The sequence below is a fragment of the Pseudophryne corroboree genome, chromosome 5 (assembly GCF_028390025.1).
Source record: "Pseudophryne corroboree isolate aPseCor3 chromosome 5, aPseCor3.hap2, whole genome shotgun sequence".
NCBI lineage: Eukaryota > Metazoa > Chordata > Amphibia > Anura > Myobatrachidae > Pseudophryne > Pseudophryne corroboree.
The window spans coordinates 669,838,032-669,852,879 of NC_086448.1; the positions used below are offsets into that span (position 1 = coordinate 669,838,032).

General features: G+C 47.0%; 1 protein-coding gene across 1 annotated transcript in view; it reads left to right on the forward strand.

The window, feature by feature from the left end:
* MRPL15 (mitochondrial ribosomal protein L15) overlaps positions 1-14,848 on the forward strand; it is a 59,917-nt gene that overhangs the window by 41,759 nt on the left and 3,310 nt on the right. Inside the window, exons 3-4 of the mRNA XM_063924991.1 lie at positions 329-494; positions 1,567-1,690. Coding sequence (XP_063781061.1) covers positions 329-494; positions 1,567-1,690 — 290 coding nt within the window. The remainder of the gene's footprint in view (positions 1-328; positions 495-1,566; positions 1,691-14,848) is intronic.

Consider the following 14,848-nt stretch of genomic DNA (forward strand, 5'->3'; position numbering starts at 1 on the left):
AGAGTTAACGATAGTAAGTCTGCCATAACTCTATTTTTTTTTCTCACCAAAAATACCCACAAATTGGTTAAAATCTACCTTAAGTAAATGTCCCCCCTAGAGTTGTATTTTGCTTCACTTGGCCTACTGACATGGTAATGTGTCAAGGTGAGTATTTTTTAAGTAATGTATTCCTGAACAAGGTACAGCCCCTTTGGCAGCATTCAGTTGTAGGAAGGGGGGGGGGGGCATTATAGTTCTAGTTCCTTGTTGAAATTAATTTTAGAATTAATAGAAAACTTTTTTTATGAGTTTTGTACTAAGTGCTTTATTCTGTCTTGTTCTCCAGCAATCGGCGCCAGTATCACCCTCTGAGTCTGAAGAAGTTGCAGTACTTGATTGATCTTGGAAGGGTAGATCCATCCCAGCCGATCGACTTAACACAGCTAGTAAATGCCAGGGGAGTGACCATACAGCTCTTAAAGAGAGATTATGGTGTCCAGCTTTTGGAAGAGGTACTGTGTATTCCTTTCTGAGGTGTGGTGTTTTGTTTTTTTGTTTTTTACATGAATGAAAAGTTAGAATTATTACACTTCTCACAATTTTTGGCACAAGTAAAGTATTTAGACCCATTTACTGAGTACTCTGGTTGTAATAGAAAAGTGTCCTAATGAATACTAGGGTGATGTCATTACTAAGCAGAAAACCTTAGCATTGCTTACTGTAATTAATACATAGTTTAGCATTGTCCCTTTTTTACTAGAGGGGTGTGGGTTCACCAGGGGGTGGTGTACAAGTGGTGAATAGATATAATTCTTGTGTTTATTATTGTGGTGGTTTTTTTTGTAAACACAATGCTATGACTATCTAAACTGCCCTTTGGAATACATATGAATGGGGAAATTTGAGGGACCGACACACAAACACCACTAGGTGGAGACAGTGCAATGCTTTAGTAATGAAGTAATAGGCTACTTTATTGTGAAATGTTTTTGTTGTGTTTATGTATTATTATTATTATTATTATTATTATTATTATGAACATAAAAAGAAATAACAGGCACACACTCCAAACTTTACCCAGTGGCTCAGTAGAAATAATTTTATTCATAAACATCATAAATATTTATCCCATAAAAAAAATTAACGCCAGATGAATCACCTGGTATCATAAAGAGACTTGCGTATAACTTTTATCAACTACTCAACTGGCTAATGTTTTTTACAGAATTGCCAATTGGTTCTTATTTTTTACTATTATTATTCGCATCATCAGCAAGTTAGGTAAATAATACATTTTTAAAAATGATTTGGTATATTTTAACAAAAATGCAAAATCAAGTTTTAAATAACTATTATTTCATTTATTTAATGTAGTAAAAAACAAAAAACGATTTTGGGACATTTAAAAGAAAGTCACATTTTCACAAAACCATTTTCTACAATTTAAGTTCTAGTAACGATTTCATTCTACTTCAGAAACCTTTTACAGATGTAATTACAAAAATGACATATTTAGGTAGGTTGCTGATTACTCATTTCTGAATTTTTATTTATTTATTTTTCTATATCATTGCACTGTTTCAGGGCGCAGACCTATTTTGTGCTAAAGTTAACATTGAAGTCCAATGGGCATCCGAGCTGGCAATTGCAGCCATTGAAAAAAATGGTGGTGTTATCACAACTGGTTTCTACGATCCACGGAGCCTTGGTAAGTTAGTAATTGTGTTTTGTGTTAAAATTGGTTGTGAATAGCTTTAGGGCAAATGGTCAGAAACAACAATTGTTGTCTAAAAAAATAGAATGGATTTCAACTAGTTTTTTTTTCCATCAAGGGTTCACAGATTTTCTGTCTGAGTGCTTTTAGTACATTGTTCCAGTAACAGTATAATAATGCTGAGGCTGCAATCTAAACTAGGCTCTCCGTAGAGTTATGGGGGGATTCAATTGCCGGCGAAGGTTGTGAATTGCTGTTGTTGGAGCGTTTAAACACTGCAACAGCACCCCTTACTTGCCCAATTCGCACCTCGATTTGCTCATAAGTGCTAACTGCCCTATGGGGAAGCGAACTCGTGTGCGAGCTCCCGCTGCAGTAAAGTGCAGTGTGTGTGTCACAGATTGGCCGGTGAACAAGTCGCAGCAAACGAATTCCCACCATAGGATTCTTAACCACTGAACTAGCTGCAATTAAATTGGTAGTTTTTGTTTTTTTTACATATTATTTTGTCTTTGAACCATCTATAGGTAGCAGCACATGCTGTTGCTGTTGGCTGATTTTCTTTAATAGGCCATATTGTAAATATTGTCATTTGAGCATAAAGTGCCTATGGGGTATATGCAATAGCGGGCGAATTGCAGAAAAAGGCGAATTCCGGGACGTTTTCGCCTCCAAAAATCAATTCGCCTATGCAGTGCAGTACTTTTTCGCAAAAAAACGGGCCGTCAAAATTCGCCTTTTCTCAATTCGCCTTTTTCCGCATTCGCCTTTTCTGCAATGGTACAGATGCTGCAATTCGCCTCCAGCATATTCAATTCAAGTTTGGAAATTCGCCTGCAGTGCTTTTAGACAGCACATTCGCGATTTTCAATCCGCCACACTTTGGAGGGTGAAAACAAATAAAAAAATTTTAAACATGGATTTTTTTGTGTTTTTTTTTTGGGAATAGCAGATCTATTTATATTAGAAGGGATTAGGTTTTTTTTTTTTTTTGGGGGGAGGCACAAATATTATTTATATATTTTTTAAAATATTATTATTATTTTTTTTATTTTTTTATTGCTGGAACGGTAAAATCAGAAAAAAAAATGGCGTGGGGTCCCCCCTCCAAAGCATAACCAGCCTCGGGCTCATTGAGCTGGTCCTGGTTCTAAAAATGCGGGGAAAAAATTGACAGGGGATCCCCCGTATTTTTAAAACCAGCACCGGGCTCTGCGCCTGATGCTGGTGCCAAAAATACGGGGGACAAAACGAGTAGGGGTCCCCCGTATTTTAAACACCAGCATCGGGCTCCACTAGCTGGACAGATAATGCCACAGCCGGGGGTCACTTTTATGCCGTGCCCTGCGGCCGTGGCATCAAATATCCAACTAGTCACCTCTGGCCGGGGTACCCTGGGGGAGTGGGGACCCCTTCAATCAAGGGGTCCCCCCCCCCCCAGCCACCCAAGGGCCAGGGGTGAAGCCCGAGGCTGTCCCCCCCCATCCAATGGGCTGCGGATGGGGGGGCTGATAGCCTTTGTGTTCAAAAAAAAGATATTGTTTTTTCCATTAGTACTACAAGTCCCAGCAAGCCTCCCCCGCAAGCTGGTACTTGGAGAACCACAAGTACCAGCATGCGGGAGAAAAACGGGCCCGCTGGTACCTGTAGTTCTAATGGAAAAAAAATACCCAAATAAAAACAGGACACAGACACCGTCGACAGTAAAACTTTATTAGACACTGCCGACACACACATACTTACCTATGTTCACACGCCGACATCGGTCCTCTTCTCCATGTAGAATCCCGGGGTACCTGAAAAGCAAAGTTCAATATACTCACCTTAACCAGGCTCCAGAGATAAATCCACGGACTTGGCAAAAAAAGAAAACGCATTTACCCGCACCAAAAACGGACTGAAAGGTGTCCCATGCTGACACATGGGACACCTTTCCACGATTAAGATCTGTCAGTGACAGTTGTCACTGACAGGTCTCTAAGCCAATCAGGAAGCGCAACTTCGTTGCGCTCACCTGATTGGCTGCTCGCTGTGACAGCGCATCGCACAGCTCCCTCCATTATATTCAATGGTGGGAACTTAGCGGCTAGCGGTGAGGTCACCCGCCGGTCAGCGGCTGACCGGCGGGTGACCCCACCGCTAGCCGCTAAGTTCCCACCATTGAAAGTAATGGAGCGGCTTTGCGAGGCGCTGTCAGAGTACAGACGGCGTCCAGCCAATCAGGTGAGCGCCACGGCAGTAGCGCTTCCTGATTGGCTGAAGGGACATCAGTGACAGGAGTCACGTGATGTCCCGGCATTCGGGAGAAAGGAGTGTAATGTGAAAACATTGGACCCCTTTCTAGTCCGGTATGGCTCGGTGATCGTTTTTTTATTTTACAAAGTACGTGGATTTACCTCTGGACCTGGACCTCTGGACGGACGCTGGAAGGTGAGTATAATTTTTTGACAGGTACCCTCGGATCGTCGGAGATCGTTGCAGTCGGCGTGTCAACACAGGTAAGTATGTGTGTGTCGGCGTATGAAATAAAGTTTTACTATCAAGGTGTGTGTGTCCTGTTTTTATTTGGGTATTTTTTCCCCAGTAGTACTACAGGTACCAGCGGGCCCGTTTTTCTCCCGCATGCTGGTACTTGTGGTTCTCCAAGTACCAGCTTGCGGGGGAGGCTTGCTGGGACTTGTAGTACTAATGGAAAAAACAATATCTTTTTTTTTAACACAAAGGCTATCAGCCCCCCCATCCGCAGCCCATTGGATGGGGGGGGACAGCCTCGGGCTTCACCCCTGGCCCTTGGGTGGCTGGGGGGGGGGGACCCCTTGATTGAAGGGGTCCCCACTCCCCCAGGGTACCCCGGCCAGGGGTGACTAGTTGGATATTTGATGCCACGGCCGCAGGGCACGGCATAAAAGTGACCCCCGGCTGTGGCATTATCTGTCCAGCTAGTGGAGCCCGATGCTGGTGTTTAAAATACGGGGGACCCCTACTCGTTTTGTCCCCCGTATTTTTGGCACCAGCATCAGGCGCAGAGCCCGGTGCTGGTTTTAAAAATACGGGGGATCCCTGGCCGATTTTTCCCCTGCATTTTTAGAACCAGGACCAGCTCGATGAGCCCGAGGCTGGTTATGCTTTGGAGGGGGGACCCCACGCCATTTTTTTTTCGGGTTTTTCCCCGTTTTTTCCCGTTTTTAAAAATCGCGGCAAAATCCGCCAAATCGGCCGATTTTCGCCCGCGACCCTGGCGAATCCGTTTTTCATTGCATATGGTGAATTCCGGAAGCCACCTTCCGGAATTCACCTGGCGAATTTGGTCGAATTGAAAAAACGGCGATAATTGCCGCGATTTCGCCCGCTATTGCATATACCCCTATGTCTGAGTCTCATGTAAAGTCGTAGCAATTCCTGGCACTTCCAGCGATTTTTTTTTTTTTTTTAATCAACCCTACACTTGTGAGAGCATCTGGCATCACTGTTATGTGCGTGTGCCCCAGCCCCATCCTTAGTGTAGGTCTGGCTGTACCTTCTCCTCTGAATGCCACCCAGTAATAAACATTCAGCCACAAACGAGAAACAAGATGTGCACAAGTCTGAATTGCTTTTAAATGCTTGAAGATTGTGCAGTTTGCTAAAAATCGCAACGGCTTTTGGAGTAGCGCACAACTTTGAATAAATAATTACTGGCACAACCAGTTTGATAAGTTATCCAATGTATTGTTAGGCACATGATTTTTTTTTTTTTTTTTTTTTTGTCTTAACATACCTTAGTGCTTTTTTTAAACAAATACTTCCTTACACTGCAGTGCTTTTCAAACTCTTCTAAATAACACTCAGTTGGTATTGGGCAGTACGCATGGTGTAATGGTTAGCATTACTGCCTGACAGCACCGAGGTCATGGGTTTTTATTACCACCATGGCCTTGTGTGGAGTTTATATATTCTCCCGTACTTGCGTTGGTTTCCTCTGGGTACTCTGGTTTCGTCCAATAAATCATAAAATATGCAGGTAGGTTAATTGGCTCGCAACAAAATTAACCCTAGCATGCATGTGTTTGGTGTACATGTGGTAGGGAATCTAGATTGTAAGCTCCACTGGGGCAAGGGCTGATGTGAATGGCCAAATATTCTCTGTAAAGCGCTGTGTAATATGTGTGCGCTATATAAATACCATGCAATATTTCTCTAACGTCCTTAAGGACCATGGGGATAGACGGGCTCCGCAGGAGACATAGGCACTTTAAGAAAGAATTTAGGTTCTGGTGTGCTCTGGCTCCTCCCTCTATGTCCCTCCTCCAGACCTCAGTTTGATACTGTGCCCGGACGAGCTGGGTGCTTTTCAGTGAGCTCTCATGAGCTTGCTGTGAGAAAGTATTTTGTTAGTTTCTTTATTTTCAGGGAGCTCTGCTGGCAACAGACTCCCTGCATCGTGGGACAGAGGGGAGAGAAGCAGCCCTACTCTCTGAAGCTAGGTCCTGCTTCTTAGGCTACTGGACACCTTAGCTCCAGAGGGATCGTACACAGGATCTCACCCTCGTCGTCCGATCCCAGAGCCGAGCCGCCGTCCCCCTCGCAGAGCCGGAAGACAGAAGCCGGGTGAGTATGAGAAGCAAGAAGACTTCGAAATCGGCGTCAGAAGACTCCGTTCTTCACTGAGGTAACGCACAGCACTGCAGCTGTGCGCCATTGCTCCCACACACCTCACATACTCTGGTCACTGTAAGGGTGCAGGGCGCACGGGGGGGCGCCCTGGGCAGCATATGGACCTCTTTTGGCAAAAGTACACATATATATAGTTGGGCACTGTATATATGTATGAGCCCCCGCCAAGAAAATGTATATTTAAGCGGGACAGAAGCCCGCCGTCGAGGGGGCGGGGCTTCTTCCTCAGCACTCACCAGCGCCGTGTTTTTTCTCCACAGCACCGCTGAGAGGTAGCTCCCCAGCCTCTCCCCTGCAGATACACGGTAGAAGAGGGTAAAAAGAGAGGGGGGAGGGGCACATAATTAGGCGCAAAAGTCAATATAAACAGCAGCTACTGGGATAACATTAAGTTACTGTGTTATTCCTGGGTTTATAGCGCTGGGGTGTGTGCTGGCATACTCTCTCTCTGTCTCTCCAAAGGGCCTTGTGGGGGAATTGTCTTCAGATGAGCATTCCCTGAGTGTGTGGTGTGTCGGTACGTGTGTGTCGACATGTCTGAGGTAAAAGGCTCCCCTAAGGAGGAGATGGAGCAAATGTGTGTGTGAGTGGTGTCTCCGTCGACAACGCCGACACCTGTTTGGATATGTGTAATAAAGTGCTAAGGTAAATTTATTGCACAAAAGATTAGAGAACAGACAGGGAATCTACCCATGTCTGTCCCTATGTCGCAGAGACCTTCAGAGTCTCTCAATGCTCACTATCCAAAATAATAGACTACGTGTCGATATCAGTGTCTGACTCCAGTGTCGACTACGATAATGCAAAGTTACAGCCAAAATGTCAGGAAAGTATTCAATATATGATTATTGTAATAAAAAATGTTTTGCATATCACTGATGACTCATCTGTCCCTGACACAAGGGTACACATGTTTAAGGGGAAGAAAGCTGAGGTAAATTTCCCTCCTCTCATGATGAAAAAGAGCGGGAATCTCCAGACAAGAGACTACAGTTTCCCACAAAGAATTCTCAGGGAGTATCCTTTCCCTACTAGGGCCAGGATACAATGGGAATCTTCCCCTAGGGTGTCACGTTTGCCCAAAAGATAGCGCTGACTTAACAGTTATCCTCAGGGATCCTGCAGATAGCATGCACATTCTGGTACACTACTCAGACCGGTGATTGTGTCGGCATGGGTTTATAGCGCTGTAGCAGCGTGGACAGATACCTTATCAGCAGAGATTGAGACCCTAGTATGTATGTGTGTGTATATGTGTGTGTATATGTGTGTGTATATGTGTGTGTGTATATATATATATATATATATATATATATATTTCTCTAACGTCCTAAGTGGATGCTGGGGACTCCGTAAGGACCATGGGGAATAGCGGCTCCGCAGGAGACTGGGCACAAAAGTAAAAGCTTTAGGACTACCTGGTGTGCACTGGCTCCTCCCCCTATGACCCTCCTCCAAGCCTCAGTTAGATTTTTGTGCCCGAACGAGAAGGGTGCACACTAGGTGGCTCTCCTGAGCTGCTTAGTGAAAAGTTTAGTTTTAGGTTTTTTATTTTCAGTGAGACCTGCTGGCAACAGGCTCACTGCACCGAGGGACTAAGGGGAGAAGTAGCGAACTCACCTGCGTGCAGAGTGGATTGGGCTTCTTAGGCTACTGGACATTAGCTCCAGAGGGACGATCACAGGCCCAGCCATGGATGGGTCCCAGAGCCGCGCCGCCGGCCCCCTTACAGAGCCAGAAGACTGAAGAGGTCCGGGAAATCGGCGGCAGAAGACGTCCTGTCTTCAATAAGGTAGCGCACAGCACCGCAGCTGTGCGCCATTGCTCTCAGCACACTTCACACTCCGGTCACTGAGGGTGCAGGGCGCTGGGGGGGGGCGCCCTGAGACGCAATAAAAACACCTTAGATGGCTAAAAATACATCACATATAGCTCCTGGGCTATATGGATGCATTTAACCCCTGCCAGTTTTTCCTTAAAAAAGCGGGAGAAAGGCCGCCGAGAAAGGGGCGGAGCCTATCTCCTCAGCACACAAGCGCCATTTTCCCTCACAGCTCCGTTGGAGGGAAGCTCCCTGACTCTCCCCTGCAGTCCTGCACTACAGAAACAGGGTAAAACAAGAGAGGGGGGGCACTAAATTTGGCAGATTAATAATACAGCAGCTATATAAGGGAAAAACACTTATATAAGGTTATCCCTGTGTATATATATAGCGCTCTGGTGTGTGCTGGCAAACTCTCCCTCTGTCTCCCCAAAGGGCTAGTGGGGTCCTGTCCTCTATCAGAGCATTCCCTGTGTGTGTGTGCTGGTGTCGGTACGTTGTGTCGACATGTATGAGGAGGAAAATGGTATGGAGGCGGAGCAATTGCCTGTAATAGTGATGTCACCCCCTAGGGAGTCGACACATGACTGGATGGTCGTATGGAAGGAATTACGTGATAGCGTCAGCACTTTACAAAAGACTGTTGACGACATGAGACAGCCGGAAAAACAGTTAATACCTGTCCAGGCGTCTCAAACACCGTCAGGGGCTCTAAAGCGCCCGTTACCTCAGATGGTCGACACAGACCCAGACACGGATACTGACTCCAGTGTCGACGGTGAGGAAACAAACGTATTTTCCAGTAGGGCCACACGTTACATGATCACGGCAATGAAGGAGGTTTTGAACATTTCTGATACTACAAGTACCACAAAAAAGGGTATTATGTGGGGTGTGAAAAAACTACCCGTAGTTTTTCCTGAATCAGATGAATTAAATGAGGTGTGTGATGAAGCGTGGGTTTCCCCCGATAAAAAACTGCTAATTTCTAAAAAATTATTGGCATTATACCCTTTCCCGCCAGAGGTTAGGGCGCGTTGGGAAACACCCCCTAGGGTAGATAAGGCGCTCACACGCTTATCAAAACAAGTGGCGTTACCGTCTCCGGATACGGCCGCCCTCAAGGAGCCAGCTGATAGAAAGCTGGAAAATATCCTTAAAAGTATATACACACATACTGGTGTTATACTGAGACCAGCAATCGCCTCAGCCTGGATGTGCAGTGCTGGGGTTGCTTGGTCGGATTCCCTGACTGAAAATATTGATACCCTGGACAGGGACAGTATATTATTGACTATAGAGCATTTAAAGGATGCATTTCTATATATGCGAGATGCACAGAGGGATATTTGCACTCTGGCATCAAGAGTAAGTGCGCTGTCCATTTCTGCCAGAAGAGGGTTATGGACGCGACAGTGGTCAGGTGATGCGGATTCCAAACGGCATATGGAAGTATTGCCGTATAAAGGGGAGGAGTTATTTGGGGTCGGTCTATCGGACCTGGTGGCCACGGCAACGGCTGGGAAATCCACCTTTTTACCCCAGGTCACCTCTCAGCAGAAAAAGACACAGTCTTTTCAGGCTCAATCCTTTCGTCCCCATAAGGGCAAGCGGGCAAAAGGCCACTCATATCTGCCCCGGGGCAGAGGAAGGGGAAAAAGACTGCAGCAGGCAGCCTCTTCCCAGGAACAGAAGCCCTCCCCCGCTTCTGCCAAGTCCTCAGCATGACGCTGGGGCCTTACAAGCGGACTCAGGTACGGTGGGGGGTCGTCTCAAGAATTTCAGCGCGCAGTGGGCTCACTCGCAAGTGGACCCCTGGATCCTGCAGGTAGTATCTCAGGGGTACAAATTGGAATTCGAGAAGTCTCCCCCTCGCCGGTTCCTGAAGTCTGCTTTACCAACGTCTCCCTCCGACAGGGAGGCGGTATTGGAAGCCATTCACAAGCTGTATTCCCAGCAGGTGATAATCAAGGTACCCCATCTACAACAGGGAAAGGGGTATTATTCCACGCTGTCTGTGGTACCGAAGCTGGACGGCTCGGTGAGACCTATTTTAAATCTGAAATCCTTGAACACTTACATACAAAGGTTCAAATTCAAGATGGAGTCACTCAGAGCAGTGATAGCGAACCTGGAAGAAGGGGACTATATGGTGTCTCTGGACATCAAGGATGCTTACCTCCATGTCCCAATTTGCCCTTCTCACCAAGGGTACCTCAGGTTTGTGGTACAGAACTGTCACTATCAGTTTCAGACGCTGCCGTTTGGATTGTCCACGGCACCCCGGGTCTTTACCAAGGTAATGGCCGAAATGATGATTCTTCTTCGAAGAAAAGGCGTCTTAATTATCCCTTACTTGGACGATCTCCTGATAAGGGCAAGGTCCAGGGAACAGTTAGAGGTCGGAGTAGCACTATCTCAAGTAGTGCTACGACAGCACGGGTGGATTCTAAATATTCCAAAATCGCAGCTGATTCCGACGACACGTCTGCTGTTCCTAGGGATGATTCTGGACACAGTCCAGAAAAAGGTGTTTCTCCCGGAGGAGAAAGCCAGGGAGTTATCCGAGCTAGTCAGGAACCTCCTAAAACCAGGCCAAGTGTCAGTGCATCAATGCACAAGGGTCCTGGGAAAAATGGTGGCTTCTTACGAAGCGATTCCATTCGGCAGATTCCACGCAAGAACTTTTCAGTGGGATCTGCTGGACAAATGGTCCGGATCGCATCTTCAGATGCATCAGCGGATAACCCTGTCTCCAAGGACAAGGGTGTCTCTCCTGTGGTGGTTGCAGAGTGCTCATCTTCTAGAGGGCCGCAGATTCGGCATTCAGGACTGAGTCCTGGTGACCACGGATGCCAGCCTGAGAGGCTGGGGAGCAGTCACACAGGGAAGAAATTTCCAGGGCTTGTGGTCAAGCCTGGAGACATCACTTCACATAAATATCCTGGAGCTAAGAGCCATCTACAATGCTCTGAGCCTAGCAAGACCTCTGCTTCAAAGTCAGCCGGTGCTGATCCAGTCGGACAACATCACGGCAGTCGCCCACGTAAACAGACAGGGCGGCACAAGAAGCAGGAGGGCAATGACAGAAGTTGCAAGGATTCTTCGCTGGGCAGAAAATCATGTGATAGCACTGTCAGCAGTGTTCATTCCGGGTGTGGACAACTGGGAAGCAGACTTCCTCAGCAGACACGACCTCCACCCGGGGGAGTGGGGACTTCACCCAGAAGTCTTCCACATGATTGTGAACCGTTGGGAAAAACCAAAGGTGGACATGATGGCGTTCCGCCTCAACAAAAAACTAGACAGATATTGCGCCAGGTCAAGGGACCCTCAGGCAATAGCTGTGGACGCTCTGGTAACACCATGGGTGTACCAGTCAGTGTATGTGTTCCCTCCTCTGCCTCTCATACCCAAGGTACTGAGGATCATAAGAAGGAGAGGAGTAAGGACTATACTCGTGGCTCCGGATTGGCCAAGAAGGACTTGGTACCCGGAACTTCAAGAGATGCTCACAGAGGACCCGTGGCCTCTACCTCTAAGAAAGGACCTGCTCCAGCAGGGACCCTGTCTCTTCCAAGACTTACCGCGGCTGCGTTTGACGGCATGGCGGTTGAACGCCGGATCCTGAAGGAAAAAGGCATTCCGGATGAAGTCATCCCTACCCTGATCAAAGCCAGGAAGGATGTAACCGTACAACATTATCACCGTATTTGGCGTAAATATGTTGCGTGGTGCGAGGCCAGGAAGGCCCCTACAGAGGAATTTCAACTGGGTCGTTTCCTGCATTTCCTACAAACAGGACTGTCTATGGGCCTAAAATTAGGGTCCATTAAGGTTCAGATTTCGGCCCTGTCGATTTTCTTCCAAAAAGAACTGGCTTCAGTTCCTGAAGTACAGACGTTTGTCAAGGGGGTACTGCATATACAACCTCCTTTTGTGCCTCCAGTGGCACCTTGGGATCTAAATGTAGTTTGGGGATTCCTAAAATCACATTGGTTTGAACCACTTTCCACTGTGGACTTAAAATATCTCACATGGAAGGTGGTAATGCTGTTAGCCCTGGCTTCAGCCAGGCGTGTCTCAGAATTGGCGGCTTTATCCTATAAAAGCCCTTACCTAATTTTTCATACGGACAGGGCAGAATTGAGGACTCGTCCTCAATTTCTCCCTAAGGTGGTTTCAGCATTTCACTTGAACCAGCCTATTGTGGTGCCTGCGGCTACTAGGGACTTGGAGGACTCCAAGTTGCTGGACGTAGTCAGGGCCCTGAAAATATGTTTCCAGGACGGCTGGAGTCAGAAAATCTGACTCGCTATTTATCCTGTATGCACCCAACAAGCTGGGTGCTCCTGCTTCTAAGCAGACTATTGCTCGCTGGATTTGTAGTACAATTCAGCTTGCACATTCTGTGGCAGGCCTGCCACAGCCAAAATCTGTAAATGCCCATTCCACAAGGAAGGTGGGCTCATCTTGGGCGGCTGCCCGAGGGGTCTCGGCTTTACAACTTTGCCGAGCAGCTACTTGGTCAGGGGCAAACACGTTTGCTAAATTCTACAAATTTGATACCCTGGCTGAGGAGTACCTGGAGTTCTCTCATTCGGTGCTGCAGAGTCATCCGCACTCTCCCGCCCGTTTGGGAGCTTTGGTATAATCCCCATGGTCCTTACGAAGTCCCCAGCATCCACTTAGGACGTTAGAGAAAATAAGAATTTACTTACCGATAATTCTATTTCTCATAGTCCGTAGTGGATGCTGGGCGCCCATCCCAAGTGCGGATTGTCTGCAATACTTGTACATAGTTATTGTTACAAAAATCGGGTTATTATTGTTGTGAGCCATCTTTTCAGAGGCTCCTCTGTTATCATGCTGTTAACTGGGTTCAGATCACAGGTTGTACGGTGTGATTGGTGTGGCTGGTATGAGTCTTACCCGGGATTCAATATCCTTCCTTATTGTGTACGCTCGTCCGGGCACAGTATCCTAACTGAGGCTTGGAGGAGGGTCATAGGTGGAGGAGCCAGTGCACACCAGGTAGTCCTAAAGCTTTTACTTTTGTGCCCAGTCTCCTGCGGAGCCGCTATTCCCCATGGTCCTTACGGAGTCCCCAGCATCCACTACGGACTATGAGAAATAGAATTATCGGTAAGTAAATTCTTATTTAAAGATGCTGTCTTAGATATATATATATATATATATATATATATATATATATATATATAACCTGCCCAAAGAGACATTGGTGTACTGGGTTCTAGAGTCAACGCTATGTCGATTTCTGCTTGACGTGTCCTGTGGAACATGCAATGGACAGGTGATGCCGACTTAAGAGGCATATGGAAGGTTTACCTTACAAGGCTGAGGATTGTGTGGAGAAGGGATCTCGGACCTGGTCTCCACAGATATATAGCTGGTAATTCTGATCTTTTGCCTTATATTCCCGCACAGCCTAGGAAAGCACGACATTATCAAATGCTGCCTTTCGATCACAAAGAAACAAAGTCCGAGGTGCGTCCTTTCTTGCCAGAGGCAGGGGCAGAGGAAAGAAGCTGCACAACACAGCTAGTTCCCAGGAACAGAAGTCCTCCCCGGCCTCTACAAAATCCACTGCATGTCGCTGGGGCTCCACAGGCGGAGCTAGGCCCGGTGGGGGCACATCTTCAAAATTTCAGCCACAAGTGGGTTCACTCCCTGTTGGATCCCTGGGCAATAGATATTGTGTCTCAGGGATACAAGCTGGACTTCGAGGAGATGCCCCCTCACCGACGGCCCTGCCGGCTTTCCCCCACGAGAGGGAAATAGTGTTAAGTGCAATTCACAAATTGTATCTTCAACAGGTGGTGGTCAAGGTTCCCCTCCTTCAACAAGGAGGGGGTTATTATTCGACCATGTTGTAGTCCCGAAACCGGACGGTTCGGTCAGACTCATATTGAATTTAAAATCCCTGAACATATACCTGAAAAGGTTCAAGTTCAAGATGGAATCGCTGAGAGCGGTCGTCGCAAGCCTGGAAGGGGGGGATTTTATGGTGTCTCTGGACATAAAGGATGCATACCTTCATGTCCCCATTTATCCACCTCATTAGGCGTACCTCAGATTTGTGGTACAGGATTGTCATTACCAATTTCAGACGTTGCCGTTTGGTCTCTCCACGGCACCGAGAATATTTACCAAGGTAATGGCGGAAATGATGGTACTCCTGCGGAAGCAAGGGGTCGCAATTATCCCATACTTGGACGATCTCCTCATAAAAGCGGGATCAAGAGAGCAGTTGCTGATCAGCGTAGCACTTTCTCTGGAAGTGTTACGGCAACACGGCTGGATTCTAAATATTCCAAGGTCGCAGTTGGTTCCTACGGCTCGTCTGCCTTTCCTAGGCATGATTCTAGACACAGACCAGAAAAGGGGTTATCTCCCGATAGAAAGAGCTCAGGAGCTCATTAAAACCAAAACAGGTGTCAGTGCATCACTGCACTCGAGTCCTGGGAAGGATGGTGACCTCATACGAGGCCATTCCCTTCGGCAGGTTCCATGCGAGGACCTTTCAATGGGACTTACTGGACAAGTGGTCCGGATCACATCTTCAGATGCATCGGTTAATGACACTATCCCCCAGGGCCAGGGTGTCTCTCCTGTGGTGGCTGCAGAGTGCTCACCTTCTCGAGGGCCGCAGATTC